We start from the raw sequence: 15,386 nt of genomic DNA on the forward strand, positions 1-15,386 counted from the left end.
GCCCTTGCCTTCACTGGGGATATCCTGGGATGGAGCAGCAGCTTCCATGACCCTTTCTTCAGTGCACCTGGACCTTCTGCCATACTTGCCCATATTCACAACACAGATTTCCTACACAGTAGCCCTTGCTATTTGAAGGCATTAATTTCCACATTTCAACCTGCTGGTTTGCAGGGCCTGTTTGAAGCAGGAGGTTGCTGTACACTGTTTGGCATCCAGGTCACAGTGACCCACTTCCTGCTTTCCCAGTGTTGTCCCCAAGAATCATATGATCCCACTTATGTACACATGGGTGCCCAAGCAGTTACCTTTGTGTCTGCTGATCTCGGTGAAACCTCACCATGCTCACTGTCACACTGATGGTGCATGCAGGCATTGCACCATGGTGATGCACTGTGGTTTAAAATCTGGCCGGTGTCTAGTATGAGCAGAATATGATAGAAGTAACCTTGTATGTTTTGTTCAATCATGCCTTCCTCAGATGAAAGCTATCTCATGTTTTCAGAAAATGACTGTGAATTATGACAAAGAAACAGCCACTTTCCAGTTTATTTCCACAAGGCATCAAAAATACTTCTGGACTTGAAATAGATGTTACTTTTCCTTGTCATCTACAGGAGTCTAAAAAAACTCCAAACCTTCAAAATGGCAACAGTTTATAACGAGATATTGTTATGTTTTTTGAGATTAACCCCTCACTCTCAAGCATATAATCCTATAGGATTAGGGTTGGGTCACATGGAACTCTGCATGCCCTGAAGTCTTTTCCCCCCCCCTTAACTGGCCTGGCTCAGCAAAGACTGTGCTTGCCAGGGAAATACTGGTGGCCTGAGTATTTTTGCAGTTTGATGAAGATAATGGACTGAGACAGTGTTTTGCTGGTTGCATTCTTGAAATGGGTGACTGCTGCTTGGTTCTGGAATGTAATGGAAAGAGCAATCCCTGCCTCAAAGAAATCTTTAAAAGATTGTTGAGTTGACAGAGGGAGTGGATGTACAACTTGAAGGGAAGGATGCCAGCTTCATGGTTGGCAGTACCTTGATAACGAAGCTTCTTTTCAGGCTACCTGTGGTTACTTAGTCATTACAAAACAGCTCATTTCTTAATGGAAACTGCTCCCCAAGAGAAATTCAAGTCCAGGAAAGCCACTGGCTATGGGTAGCAAGTCAGGGAGAGGTGTCAGTACACAATGGTCATTGCAGGGGGAAGGAAGAGCCTTAAGGGATGAGGCTGAAAGCAGTGATGGAGGGGAAGGTATAGAGAGACATAAAGGGGAGATAAGTGGGAAAGAGGAGAGTTTGTGCAGGACACTGGACTAAATAACTGTTCAAATCTCTGGCCTCTCAGCACAACCACATGGATCCAGTACATTTATAAGGAGTTTTTAACGATTAATGTGGTCCTGAATTCTGCAGATTGATGAATATCAGCTCACAGCTTGTGTACACGGCAGTGCTTTAACAAGGGGGGCTGCACTTCCCTAGTGTAGCCCGTTCTGTGCTGGCCCTGGCAGGGATTTATCCAGTGCCAGGCAGCAGGTCACACGAGCATGGCCATATGGCACTTGCTGCTGTGACTGCAGCTTGTATGGACATATCTTACCAGCTTGTTCTAGTCTGGATACTGCCAGCAGTGTACCCACGGTGTCGTGGAGCTCCATGCAGGCTGCAGTCCATCTCAGAAAGCAGTGCATTTATTTCAGGAATTTGTGCTGAACCCTGTGCTAACCTAATGCAAGGCAGCTGATCTAACATTGCTCAGATATGTCAGCACAATTCCTGTAAACATGGCCTTATCTTGCTTGTATCTCAGTTCTTTTGTCTTTGACATGGCACCTTCATTCTTCACAAGCATTTAGCACCGAGCAGAGGTTGTAAATACAGGTGGTGAAAGATGCCTGAGAATTAAAATACTGGACACTGAAGTGCAACCAGTAATACTTGGAGAGTTCTGTCCTCAGAGCTTAGCTGCCCCTAGTACATGCTGCACTGTTGAACCTCTTCAGCAAGGAAGCATCCCCACCCCAGAGCTTCTGGAGGTCGGTGGAGGGCTTCAGCAGGGGTGGACTGAGTACGCGCGGCTTTGTGCCTCGACTGGGCTTTTGGCTTTCCACCTGTCTTCCATTATTAAGACTGCTGTTAAGGTTACTTCCTGGACTCTAGAAATCTAAAAGTTCTTCCCTTTTCTTGAAATGCGGAGGAGTTTCTTTGCAAAATATTTAATCACCCAAGTAGGTCCCAGTGCCTGCTGCAGGGAGGTACCGGATTGTGCCGGGAAAGCTGTCAGCTGGGAAAGAGTTAATCACAGGCGCAAGCTCGGGCTCTCCTCCTCCCTCCTCTTTCCCTCCTTCCTCTGCTCCCTCCCTCCCTCTTTTAAGTCTTGACCACAGAGTGAGGGAGGCGGGGGTTGGGCTCGGAGTTTGGCTCACGCCGCTGTAAAACTTTTCCCGGCGCTCGGAGTGCGGGCGCCGCGGGGCAGCGCCGGGGCAGGCGCGGGGGCGGCGGCAGCGCAGCCGCCCGGGCACGGAGCGCTCTCCGCGCCGCTCACCCGGGGATGAAACCGCCCGGCTCTCCCGGGGACTGACTTCTTTCCTCTCTTTGTGTTTACTGAAACTCCTCCCCGTGGCGTCAGGTTTTCCTGAAGGAAGCTCTTGAGCAGAAGCTGGAGAAGGATCGGGAAGAGGAGTTGAGGAAAGCAGCTATAGTCATCCGGGCCCACGTCTTGGGCTACATGGCAAGGTCAGTGCTGGGGTCTGCCCCACCATCCCTGTGCTTGCGTGCCTGGGTTGCCCTGACCCCCTGCTTTGCTCTCTAGTCCCCTAGCATCCGTCCCGTCTTCCCCTCCGGAATTCTAAGGGAGAGTTGCAAAATCTGCCCTCCCTGCCAGCATCAGCTCTGCTGAAACCTTCCTGCACCTTTGGCACCTCTCTTTCAGTTATGTGCACGTTTGCACCCTCCTTCAACGCTGCTCAGCAGGCTTCCCGGGAACTTCTGTACCCATTGCTTGCCTCTGATGACACCTTTTCCTTGCCTTCAGGGCTCTCCTGGCTGGGCCCCACCTACGCTTTGGGTCCCCTCCTTTTCCTTGTGCCTGTCAACTCTGTTTTCTGCTCCCCCTGCCAATCGCTTCTTCCTCACTTGCAGTTCTGCCTTTGCTTACCCTTTTTCCTCACCCTGCCTGTTTGCCTCGTGACCTCCCTCTCCTTTTAATTAACTCTTCAGAATTGGTTTTTGGCCAACTCCGCAACAGTAATCTCCTCTTGCCTCTCCCTTTTGCACCTGACCAGAGAAGGTTTGGGAGAACCAACTGCAGACAAACAGCCCCTCCTCTGCCCCTCGAAGTCAGTGCAACAGCTGACTCCTTAATGGCTGTGGTATGCACACTTAATCCCAGTAAGATGCTCTTTCCTGGCTGGTCTTTGCTCCAGACACCTGTCAGTCAGGGCTGTGAGGAGGTGAAATCCCTGGCCAGCAGAGCTGTTTCAGCAGGCACTCTTCTTAGAGCTCCAGTTACACCAGGTACCTCATTTTGCGTTGGGAAATGTGTGCAAGGGTTGTACCCTGCCTTGCCAGTGTGGAATATCAGCAAAATACCCATTTGGTCTCTGGGGCTTTTGTTCATTTATTTATTTCCCTCTAGGAAGACAAATGAGCTCGCTCTATTGTTTGTACATGAGATTCCAAGTTCTTTGTGTCAGGACCACAGCTCTCTCTTATTTTGTGTCTAGCATTTGGAGAGAGAGGTAGGGATAGCACAGGAAAATTGATTTTCTGGGAAACATCACTGCAGGCATACTGGATTACTGATTTTCTGAGTTCCTGGTAAGGAAGCTACTGCCCTACCAGGCTGTGATGGAGACAGTGTGGCAGCAGTGTTCCACTTAGTTAGAAATCTTGTGGTCCTTCAGCCTCCACTCTTCTGAATTCCCCATCCCACATGTTGCTGTTATGCGTCTCATCCTTAAGGACAAGCTGTGCTTCTGCAGCCAGAGTGTAAATCTTCACAAGCAGCTGGAGGTAACTGAACTTCACAGGGGAGGAGAGCAGGGAGTAAAGAAGAGCTGGAGAGGGGGTCTGGAAAACTTTCAGTGAAGTTTCCAGTTGCACTGCTCCTGTATTGAAAAAAGTCCAGCAGGAAGGAGTTCATCTGGGCAAGTACTGAATGGTCTGTGCAGAGTTGGGCAGGAATACCAGGATGTGCTGCCTTAAGCTTGATACCATTTCTGTTAGTTTTGCAAGTATAAGTGTATTTAAATTCATTTGGTTTCATGCAAAGTGGACTGGCAAAGGAAGGATTTTACTGGTTCCTTCCCCTTTGTGAGCTTGTTCTGTGAGCCTGGAGAACCAGATTTTCTTTGCTCTCATTCCCTGCAGCCTATGCAGCCTAGCATCTCTGATCACTAAAATGTGAGACAAGAAAATCAAGCCTATTGAAATGACCCCTTTCCTATGTAGCTAATCTGTGGAGCTCTGAGATGCAGGTAACAGCTTCACCAGCTAAAAACCACATAGTGCAGGATTCATGTATGAATTTGGCTGTGTCCCTGGTTTCTGCAGGGACTGTATTGCTCACAGGAAGAAGACAGTAGCAGATTGCTCCATAACCCTGTGTTCTCTAGTCCTTGGAGGCATACAGCTCATTGACAGAATAATTAACTAAATTTCAAATATAGCACTGGAGCCTTGCAGCCAGCCTGCCACCTCTGGTGTGATTCATGGTCAGGGTGTCTCCCAACCCCTTCACTTGGTCTGCAGGTTGAACTTCTTTGGCCAGTGCAGAAGGGTGAGTGGAAGCTTGAACAAGGGGAATGAAATTCGCGGCCTGTGAGCAGCAATTCCAGCTGAAGGGCATCTGCAAGCTTGGCTGTGGTCATGAGGAGTGAGGGGACACTTCAGCCTGGCAGATTAGCAGGCAGAGCTGGCCTGTAGCTGGGCAGGGCTTGGCACATGTTGCACTTGAGAGAGTTTCTAGCAGATGCATTTTGTAAAAGTCAGAGTAGCCTTTTTGATGCACTTATGCATTGGCAGAGAGTGCATGTGCAGCTGTTCACACCCCATGTGCAGGACACAGGGCGGACAGAAGGAGTGGGGATGAGGGTACTGCAGCCCAGGAATAATTAACCTAAAACCTCCAACTTCTTATCACCTCTTGCCTTTCCTCTTTTCTCTGTGCTTCCTCCCTTTGACTTAATACTTACGGAAAAGAGCATGACCTCTGCACACTACTGCTATTACCATCCCTCTCCTGATTTTCTTGACTGGGCTGATGTATCTGGCATGCAGGGAGGTGGCAAGCTGTCAGCATAGGTCCCTGTTGCTGTTTGAAGGGAATTTCATTGCCAGGACAGGGATTTTAAGGTGTATCTTTTCCTCAGGGTGTTGCAGAAAGTCTGTGGGAAGTATATGTGAGAATACCATGCTATTTCCAGTGTGCTTTCTAGCACTGTAAGACCTCAAGGATTACTGTAGCCTGCTGGCCCAAGATCCTATGTAACAGCCCCATAGAATTTCTCTCTTCACATTCTGGTTTGGATTAAAGAAGGTTTTGATTTGACTAGTACCAGTGGTTGTTTCCCTACAGCAAGATATTAAGGTGTCTAAGTATATTAAATTACTTTTTAAAATGTCTGTTTATTTTCAGCCTTAATAGATGTCAGCTTCAGGTTGGTTAAATCTTATGGGCCCTGTTGGAAAAATAGAATTGTGGATACTTGAACTGGCATCAAGCCTTTCCTTAGCCTTTTCTATTTCTTAAGGTCCTGCATGCAGCAATTGCTCTCGTTCTCTAAGCCTGAATTTCTGATTCCAGTCCTGCTTCCTCAGAAATCACTCGAGACTCTAACAATGTTCTTGAAATGGGGGTGCTAACACAGACCACAGGATAAAAGCAGTATTCTATGCAACAGTATTTCTGCTTACAAGTATAAGAATCCCAGTAGTATTTTTTCTATAGCACTGTGGTGGGAGTTTGCCTTTGTGTGATGATCTGGGGCCCAAAAATCTATTTTTGCCTTCTGCTTCCTAGCATCGTCCCACATCAGGTGTGTTTGGCCTTTGATTCTTCAGTACAAGACCTTATGATTGGCTTTTTTGGATTGTTTAATGTTTGCTTGAATCTAGCTTACAAATAGATCCAGATTACTGTGTAATGGTAACTCTTGTTATTTGCCCAGTTTGTGTATCATGGACAAACTTCTACCAGAAACTTTATTTATGTCCTTGATAAAAGTAGTCTGTAATGCAGAGGCAAAACCTGACTTTTCTACAACTTTACTAGACTACAAAAATACTGAATGATGATTCTTGTGTTTGGGGGCCCTATCATGTTCTTAAAGTCCTGTATAGTTGATTTTGATATCACTGGTGATCCTCATGGGTCCCTTGCAACTCAAGATATTCTATGATTCTTGTTTAAGCAAAATGTTGTGCAATAGAAGTATTTGTTTCTGTGAACCTGTTACAATGTTTGATTCAGCCATCAATATTGTAGTATCAGTGTGTTTTCTCCCAGACAGTACAAAATGAATGTGACCAAATCTATGTGACCAAAGCTGTTTTTGCTTTTCTCGGAGTAATTTGCTTTTGACCACTTAAGAGATGGAGCAATATTTGTTCTCCTACAGTAACGCCATTTGTATGTTTCTATTCTAATAAATCCATACTGAACGATTACGCTCACTGCACAGTGAATGTGTTTATGTGCAATGCAAAGAGACTTTGGGCCAGAGGATCTTCCCTTTCCATCTACCACATATCTCTCCCTCATCCTCTGAGAGTCTTTACAAAAGTAGGTGCCCATTGAAACAACCTAGTGGTAGATTTAGGAGGGAGGACAGTGAGGTGAATATGATTTAGACGTAGTGGCAGGAGAGGAACAGAAATGTCACTTCTGAAGTCTGTTTTTCCAAAAGGACTTTTCTGTGGATGTGGTCAGTATGCAAGGGCATGAGAAATGCAGAGCGTGTATGACTTCGTGGCGCATTAAGTGTCTGGTTCTGTTTGTAGGAAGAAGTATCAGAAGGTGCTATCCAGTGTTGTTATAATCCAAAAGAACTACCGAGCATACTTCTGGAAGAAGAGCCTGCTGCGCCTGAAGGCCTCTGCGGTGACCCTGCAGAAGCACTGGCGTGGCTGCCTGGCTCGCAGCCTCTACCAGCACCTGCTGCAGCAGGAACTCCGGCGGAAGCAGGAAGCGGAGGAGAGAAGGAGGCAGGAGGAGGAAGAACAGATCAGAAGAGAGGAAGAGGAAAGACAATGGCAAGAAGAGGAGGAGCATAGGAGGAAACAGGAAGAGGAAGAGGTGAAGGAAAGGTACAAGATGGTATCTTGCGCTCTGTCTTGGTTGAAGACAATTTAAAGTGTAGCATTCTCAAATGAGTTTTCCCCCTTTGTTTTAACCAATCCCTTTCCACCGATAAGGAATGAATACAACTAGCTTTAAGTGAAAAAATTAAGTTTACTAACAAGTGAAACTGTAACAGGCAAAAAACAACAGTAAATAATCACTAGATACAAAACTTCTAAATCTCACAAACACCCTGAGAAAAAAGAGAAACCCAGAATGGTGGAAATACCCCTTTCCATGATGGCACCCGCCACGGGCGATGGTGCGTAGGGAGTCAAAGGGCAAATGGTGTCAGACCTTCCCCCTGACCACGGCAGCCTTTGCAGGTGACCGCGCGGTCTGGAGACAAAGGGGAAGGATGGCAGGAAACCCTGGTGGGAATGAAGGAGCTTACCCAGCAGTTCTAGTGGCAAATGAGAAGTGATGGTGTGTGTGGGGTCAGCGCTGCCGCTCGCTGCGCCCACTGGACTCTGCTGGGTTTATTATTATATAAATTTCAACATGCAATTGTGTGATATTTCGCTTGTCAGAAGTAGTTGGTTACGTTTCTTCTAGGCTTTTGTTACATACTTTCCCAAAGGTGGATCTCAGCAGACTGAGTGGCAAGCATCAGAAAATTCTAAGCTTAGAAGCACTCACCTTGAGTCCTGTGTGCAGTTTTGGGCACCACAATATAAAAAACACATTAAGCTATTAGAGAGTGTCCAAAGGAGAGCAATGAGGATGGTGAAGAGTCTGAAGGGGAAGCCATACGAGGAGTGGCTGAGGTCACTTGATCTGTTCAGCCTGGAGAAGAGGAGACTGGGTCTTCAACATCCTCACAAGGGGAAGAGGAGCAGTAGGCTTTAATGTCTTCACTCATGCCCAGTGACAGGACTCAAGGAAATGGCAGGAAGCTGAGTCAGGAGAGGTTTAGGTTGGATATCAGGAGAAGGTTTTTCACCCAGAGGGTTGTTGGCACTGGAACAGACTTCCCAAGGAAGTGGTCACAGCACCAAGCCTGACAGAGTTCAGGAAGCATTTGGACAACACTTTTGGGCACATGGTGTGACTCTTGGGGTCCCCTGCACAGGGCCAGGAGTTGGACTCGATGATCCTGATGGATCCCTTCCAACTCAGCATTTGATTCTGTAATAAAAGGAAGGACCTGTCTAGTTTGTTGGTTGTAGATTGGTTTTGCCCATTAGTTCCCAGACCATGAGAGATGTGTTCAACCCAGCATCATCGCAGAGAAGTGTCGGTGTTTCTAGGAATCAGGCAAACTCATTTTATTTTCATTTTCTAATTAATGTTAAATGGCATCTGAGTGAGTAGCCACAACGGTACTAGTGGACCAACTTGGCTAACTTCTGAACATCCATTTGACCTAAAAAATGAGGTGGAAGTCCACAGAAATTGCAAATCAGCTAATCTACTGAGAACAAGCAAAAAAAACCCAACACAAGTGTAGAGACAAAATCAGAAGGACCTAGGTACAATTTGAACTGAACTGAAACTGAACTGAAAAGTTGGCATGTAGTTATTGTGCATACACTGGTAGCAAAGGGGAGACATGGAACAATTTGGTCTAACATTCAACAGGAAGAAAAATAATAATGTTGAGAAAACTGAGGTATTTGATGCTATTTTTATCTTCCCCAAAAGCTTAACTGTTGGACACGAAATATGATTAGGAAGGATGTACAAGAATTCAGAACATGTCATGGAAATAAAAGTTTAGAAAATGCTCAGATAAATCAAATTACAAATTATAAAGAAGGTATTGGGACTCGGTGAAAATAATGTTTGGGTCCTTCAAGAACTAGCAAAAGAAGTTTAAAACAGCTATTCTCTTTTATTCTCCTTTGTGGATAGTAATGGAGTTTCCATAAAAATGGAGAATACCAAACAATAATGACACCTTTTAAAATGGGAAAAGGAAAAATGAGAGAACTGTGGACCAGTCAGCCTAACATCAATTTCAGGAACATACTGAAACAAATAATCAAGCAGTTGTAAATGCTTGATAAAGAAATCAAGCCAGTGTGGATTTCTGAAGAGCAAACAGTATTAAAATTACCTGTTTCCTTCTGTGGTAGCTTATGGCATGTCTTGTGGACAGGGAAAACCCATGGAGGATAGGAAACTTGACTTTGGGTTGGTAAAAGGTAGGTAAGGGTTTTGATATGTTGTGACAGTATTCTAAGATGCTAAAAGAAATTTGCTTTGGAAAAAAGTACCTGAAGCAGGATTAGGATTTGTGTTTTTACTGCATTTTAATTAATAAACAATAGTAGCTTTTTGTTAAATAGAAGAGAACTTTTGAATGGGATTCTTCCATGATATGTGCTGGATATGGTACTTGTGCAATGTTTTCATAAGAATTTGGATGAGGAAATATGAATATCCTTATTAAATTTGCAGATAAAACCATCTGCTGAGGGGCTGTAGGCATATAGCCTAGGATTACAGTTCAGATAATTTTGGCAAGTTAAAAGAAAGGATCTGAAAAACAGGGTAAGTTTTGTAACAGACATACGCAGATTTAGTTAGGAATAATCAAGGAGCAGAGGAGGAATGTGTACTTCAGCAGCAGGAGCAAGGTCTGGAGGCTAAGTTGAGCATGTCACCAGTGTCATGCTGTGTGAGAGGAGAAAGCAAATGCTCTCTGTCAACCAGATTGTTTCTGTAAGATGTGCTGATACTTCTGTACCAGTTGACACTTGTAAGACTTCATTTGGAGTACTGTCCCTAGTTTTGGGTATCACATTTCAGGAAGAGTGTAGATCAGTTGATGATGACTAGAAAGCAGCAATAAATACCAAAGGTTTAAAAACTGTGAGGAGCAGTTGCAGGAATTAGTATGTAGATTATAGGTGGTATTCCTAATTTGTTTTAAAATGGTTGTGCTTTTGAGCCCTCTTATCGTTTAAGGCAATTGTTTAACTCCTGATGACTGCTAGGGATCTTTCAGTAGAGTTGGAACCATCTGGATCTCAGTTATGTCAGCTTTCCTTTACAAATATTTCCTGGATTTTTTTAAGAGAGTGAGCACAAGAGTGAGAGCTTTAAGGACTCTGTGACTTGCAGCTGCAGTTTGGAATTTGGCTGGGAAAATCTGCAAGGCCTGGGAAATAAATATCATTGCCCTCCTGTTCTCCCTGGGGTTGAGTTATGGATTTGAAAGTTACCACTGGCAGTGGTAGCTTTCTTCCATCCAGCAGCATCCTATTCCTGTTCCTGCTCCCTAAGCATGACCCTGGCATTTGTCTGTCTGCTGGTTCAGTTGCTCGTAGCATTCTCACTCTGGAGAAACTGGCCACAGTGACAGCTTTCTTTGGAGTACAGCCTTTTTGATGTAGGTGGAGATGCCACACCATGGGGTAGTTTTTCTCCTCTGCTCATATTTATGAACAAACTCTGACTCTTACAGTCTCCACTAATAAACTGGGTTTTGCATGCCTCTGAGAAGTTATGCCAGTTGGGGCTTTAATACAGTAAAAGCGAAACAAAACACAAATCCAGTGCTGGTATTGCAATAATTCTGTTTAAAAAAACCACAGTTTCCTGATATCTGTCAATTACACACGTACAACCTTAATATTCACAGACTTAAGAGTACTTAAGAAGATTCTGTTTACATATTATAATGAGTCTGATTTGTCTTTCTGTCACTGTTTCCAATGTCCTTCCTGGTGTGTTCCAACTAATCCAATTTTCTAATTGATCTGAAAGTTAAGTGCATGGGGAAAATCTGTTACATCCACAAAGGTCATGCCAACCACAGAGAACTGGATTTTTACTAAATTGCAAAAGCTTTTAAATCAGTCTTACAGTAAGTACCTCATTTTAACCTTATTCATGGAAGGATGATGTGTCCATGTAATTCTGAAAACTTCACATAGGAGAGCTAGGTCCGTCTCTGACTGTCATGTCTTTCTTTTTGACAGAGAAAAGGAGCAACTGAATGCACTACTGCAGGTGGCCCAGGTACGTTCAACAGTTACTCTTTTCACATGTTTTCTTGTGAGTGTCTGTGAAGAGTCCTCCATTGCCTCCACTTTGTCTGGATACTGATACTGTTATTGTGGCAACACTGTTTAGAAAATGGGCTTTGTCCACTCAAAACCTGCCGGCGTTTGGCTTTGGCAGAGGTGCACAGAGTTAACAAGGTAGGGCTTTTCTCAAGGCTCTTGTATGAGCTTGCATAGGTTCTATTTGAAAATTTCCGTATTGAACACGCAGCATCCTCTTTTTATCTCTACTGCTTGAGCTTGTTAGATAACCTCGTGATGTGCTACATTGTGATGCAGTCTGTTCTGCTGGATTGTTGCCTCTAACAGCCAAAATAAGAGTGCAGCCAACTGCTGCCATGGCTAAAATAAACCCCTTGTAGCTGATCTAATTGTTGGTACTTGACATACCGAAGAGCAGACCACCTACCCTGAGGTGTGTGAAAATAGCTGTGTATGCCATTGGTTTTCTTCCCATACCACTTGTTCCCCAGTTTCAGACCATCTTTGTTCAGGAGAGATGACAGATTAGAGCGCAGAAATGCATTCATCAACATGTGAGAGTCAGGTAGAGAACAAGGAACAAGATAACTAAAGAAAACAAGGATTAAGGCTTAAACAGGCCAATATATTGACTGCATTGTCATAAGTCCTATCAGGAAGTACATTAAATCCTATTGGAATTTATTTTTGCTTTTTCTCATGTGTACATCTTTCCTCTCATGTATGTTTTCAACGTCCTCTGTGGAGGAGAGGGTGGCTTTATCTTACAGTTAAACATCAGTGAAAGTTAACCAGTATCTTCCATCTTCTAGTTATCACATGTCAGCGAGAAATCAGTGTGGAGAATAGAGTAAGACAGAGTCTTCAGCAGTCAGCTGTCAGCCATCTAGTGATCCTAAAGAATGCCAAGAAATTCTGGGTGGAGTTTTGTTGGGCTGTGGTTTAAGTGGATGCAGTCCTGCTTCCTGCACATCTCCCTTCCAGCCCCAGATTCTGATGGTCAGATGCCCATTTCAGGAAACAATGGAATTTCCAGAGCTCTTAATGAATTTCTGGGAAATCTTCAGCTCTTAAGCAGTCTGTGCATATATGTATTCATATATAGTTGCTTTCTCCTATATGTGTGCGAGTTTAAAAAGAGAGAATGGACTTTTGGGCTGCTTTTATCCAAATTGCAGTGTACAGTGACCAACAGATAGAGAGGCTCTTCTAAAAATTCACTGAACCCAGTGAGCTTCTTTTTATGATTCATAAAGGAGGCAGATTTCTGGGAAAAAGGACATACCTGAAGGTCCAGTAGTTCTGCCTTTAGCTTTTACACTGTGAATAATTGCAGGATGCTTGGAGTCATCTTTCTGCAGATGGTGAGTGCAGGGGAAGCGCAGGAGGCAGGAGGAGTGAAAGGTCCAGGCAAGGATCACATACAGGTTGAAGAAAGTGCTTTAACACTGTTAAAATTCTTTAAGGTGGAAACAGTAGACGCTGCGGAGGTGGATATTCCCCTGCAAGAAGAAGAGAGACGTCAGATGGAGGAGATCTTAAGGCTGGAGAAGGAGATTGAAAAGTTGCAGCAACAGAAGGAGGATCACATGTCTGTCGTCTCTGAAGACACCAGGAATGAAATCAATCGGCAGCGAGAAGAAGAGATACAGAGGTTAGAAAAAGAGGCGTCAAGGGTTGCCCAGGAATTCTTGGAGTTGCTGGATTTTGGCAACCTGGATGAAAGTGTGCAGAACTTAGAGCACTCACTTTCTAGTGAGGGGACACTCAACATTGACTACAGCCTGGTGGCACCCCTGGCTGAAGAAGAAGTCGATGAGGGTTTTCATGCCGATGATGATGGACGGCCAACTTCCAGTTTGGTGGTCTCGAATCAGCATGGCACCAGAAACAGCAGTAACTACTCAAAGGAACTTGCAAACACAAGCCTTTTGCATCTCCAGAGGGAAGTGGGAGAGGCTGTCCCTGCTCCAGGACTGCCTGTGGAAAGAACCACTAGCCCCAAGGAGCAGAGAGCCTTATCTGGCCCAGCAGAAAGCGTTTACAGCACTGTCTCCGACACACAGAGGAGTAACAGTGGAGAGGGAGGAGAGCCCATTTACACTTCCCCCCCAGATGTGGAGTCCGACTACGACCATGAGGAGTTTGATGGCTATGGAGATGCAGGTAACGCCTCAGCTGAGCCTCTGAATGATGAAGAGGGTTTGAGACACTCCCATGGTACCAGCCTGGACTCCAATCGTGGCAGCCTGGACTCGGTGAGACTCCCTCCCTTCACCTTTCTGGATATTAGTGTGGCTTTGTTGATGTTTATAACATCTTTGCCTTCTTACTGTCTGCCTGTTCACTCTGGGTATAGTTACTGATATATAACTCTATCTTACATCAATAATCAGCTTGAATAAAAGGGAACAGTCATAGGCTGAAGGCCAGAGGGCTTGTGATTGTCTGGTGTCTGCTGGCACACAAGCTAGTACATGTGTACCTATTTTAGATGGTTTCCATCGCCATGTGTTAATATAACACCCTTTAGGAGGAAGGAAAGCAGACAACTGGTATTTTGTAGGTATATGGTCTACCTTAGAGAGATTTCACAGAAGGGGCCTAAGGTTCCAGTGTGCAGTGACAAGAAAAAATGGAAAAGGCTGTGGTTTGATAGGTCTCCATCACTAAAACTTCTCTTGTTCTGTTCAGAGTCGAGGGTTTATTTTCAGCTGCTGTGTACAAGTTAAGCTATTCTAAAGCTGGAAGAAATTACTGTGCTGATCGGGCTGGGTCCCAGTGCACACAGCCAACATCACTGAACCATTTTTAATCCTGCTGCAGGGACAATGACAGGGTGGTAAAGCTGTGCTATTGGCCTTGCACTTGTAGTATCTCAGCTTAGATCCCACACTGGCTCTGGACTTCCTGAGTGCCCTCAGGCCTGAGTGCCCTCAAGCTGCTTAATAACGCAATGATAAACCCCCTTACAGAACAGGATGTCAAAGCCCACATAAGATTGTGAGGTGTTCAGGTGTGAAGCCAATGACAGCCACAAAAATACTTCCAATAAATGACATCCTGAGAAGAGACACTTGAAATACAAAATATCTTTTAGAAAACTATTGAATTTTTATTTTATTTTTAGGAATTCCATTTACTTCCTTCAGTATGCTTTTCCAATGACAGATTGTGACTTTTCTTAAAAGGTTGCATGATTTTCTTGTTTGCGTTTCCCTAATGTCAGCTGCCAGCCATCAGAATTTGTTATGATTTGATCTGCTTGAGTAAAGGTACCTTCTCTGTGGGCAGAAAATCAGTCAGGTAATATTCAAATGATGAATCATTCTGTCACAGCTTAGGCTGGTTCCTACCACTCTTCTTAAAATGCAAAGAGAAGTGGAGGGTTTTATTGTGCTCCTCAGTGAGTAAGACTAATGAAAAAGCCAGTTGATACTTTGTCATAGTGTGAGCCACAGGAAGAGATAACCACAGCTGAGGCAAGATCCCATCAGTAGCTGCTGTTCCAAGGCTACCTGGTTTTTGAAACCTAATGCCAAGGGAGAGAATGAATGAGTGGACCAGGGATGAGACAAAAGAGGAGCACGAAGGGGTCACAGAAAGAAGAGAGAAGGGAAAATGAAAAGAAGCAACATGCGTTTGAGGAAGGAAAAGATCTAAGGAACTGCCTTCATTAGTATTAAATTAATAAAGCAAATCAAAGGAAATTGTATTTAAGGTAAAGGAAATTATTTTGTGTATGAAGTACTTTCTTATGGCTGAAGGCCTTTATCTAGTTGGAGAACAGAGATGAGTAAATTCTGTACTATTATTTCAGTAATTCAGATTGATATTTTTAGAGTTCAGTTATCCTGGACTGTGCTTTTTCTCCTAATCAACCCAAAGAAAGTATTTTCCTTGCTGGGGTTAAATCACTATTCAATCTTGTCTGGCATTGTGGCCTTTCTGCCAGAAAAATCAGTAAACTTCTCCAAAATGAAAAATTCTCTCTTAATGCCATCAAATTAGATTTTGCAAGGTGGGCTCTGCCTTGAGTCAGGAAGT

The 15,386-nt window shown here is 44.4% G+C and overlaps 1 protein-coding gene across 4 annotated transcripts in view; it reads left to right on the top strand.

Moving 5' to 3' along the window:
- Window positions 1–15,386, top strand: part of LOC104693937 (unconventional myosin-X-like) — an 89,795-nt gene that overhangs the window by 53,583 nt on the left and 20,826 nt on the right. For all 4 annotated transcript variants that reach the window (XM_039555280.1, XM_010406903.3, XM_010406904.4 and 1 more), the window contains 4 exons: window positions 2,632–2,738; window positions 7,005–7,310; window positions 11,274–11,313; window positions 12,806–13,597. In XM_039555280.1, the coding sequence (XP_039411214.1) occupies window positions 2,632–2,738; window positions 7,005–7,310; window positions 11,274–11,313; window positions 12,806–13,597 (1,245 nt within the window). The remainder of the gene's footprint in view (window positions 1–2,631; window positions 2,739–7,004; window positions 7,311–11,273; window positions 11,314–12,805; window positions 13,598–15,386) is intronic.

Source organism: Corvus cornix, chromosome 7 (genome assembly GCF_000738735.6).
Source record: "Corvus cornix cornix isolate S_Up_H32 chromosome 7, ASM73873v5, whole genome shotgun sequence".
NCBI lineage: Eukaryota > Metazoa > Chordata > Aves > Passeriformes > Corvidae > Corvus > Corvus cornix.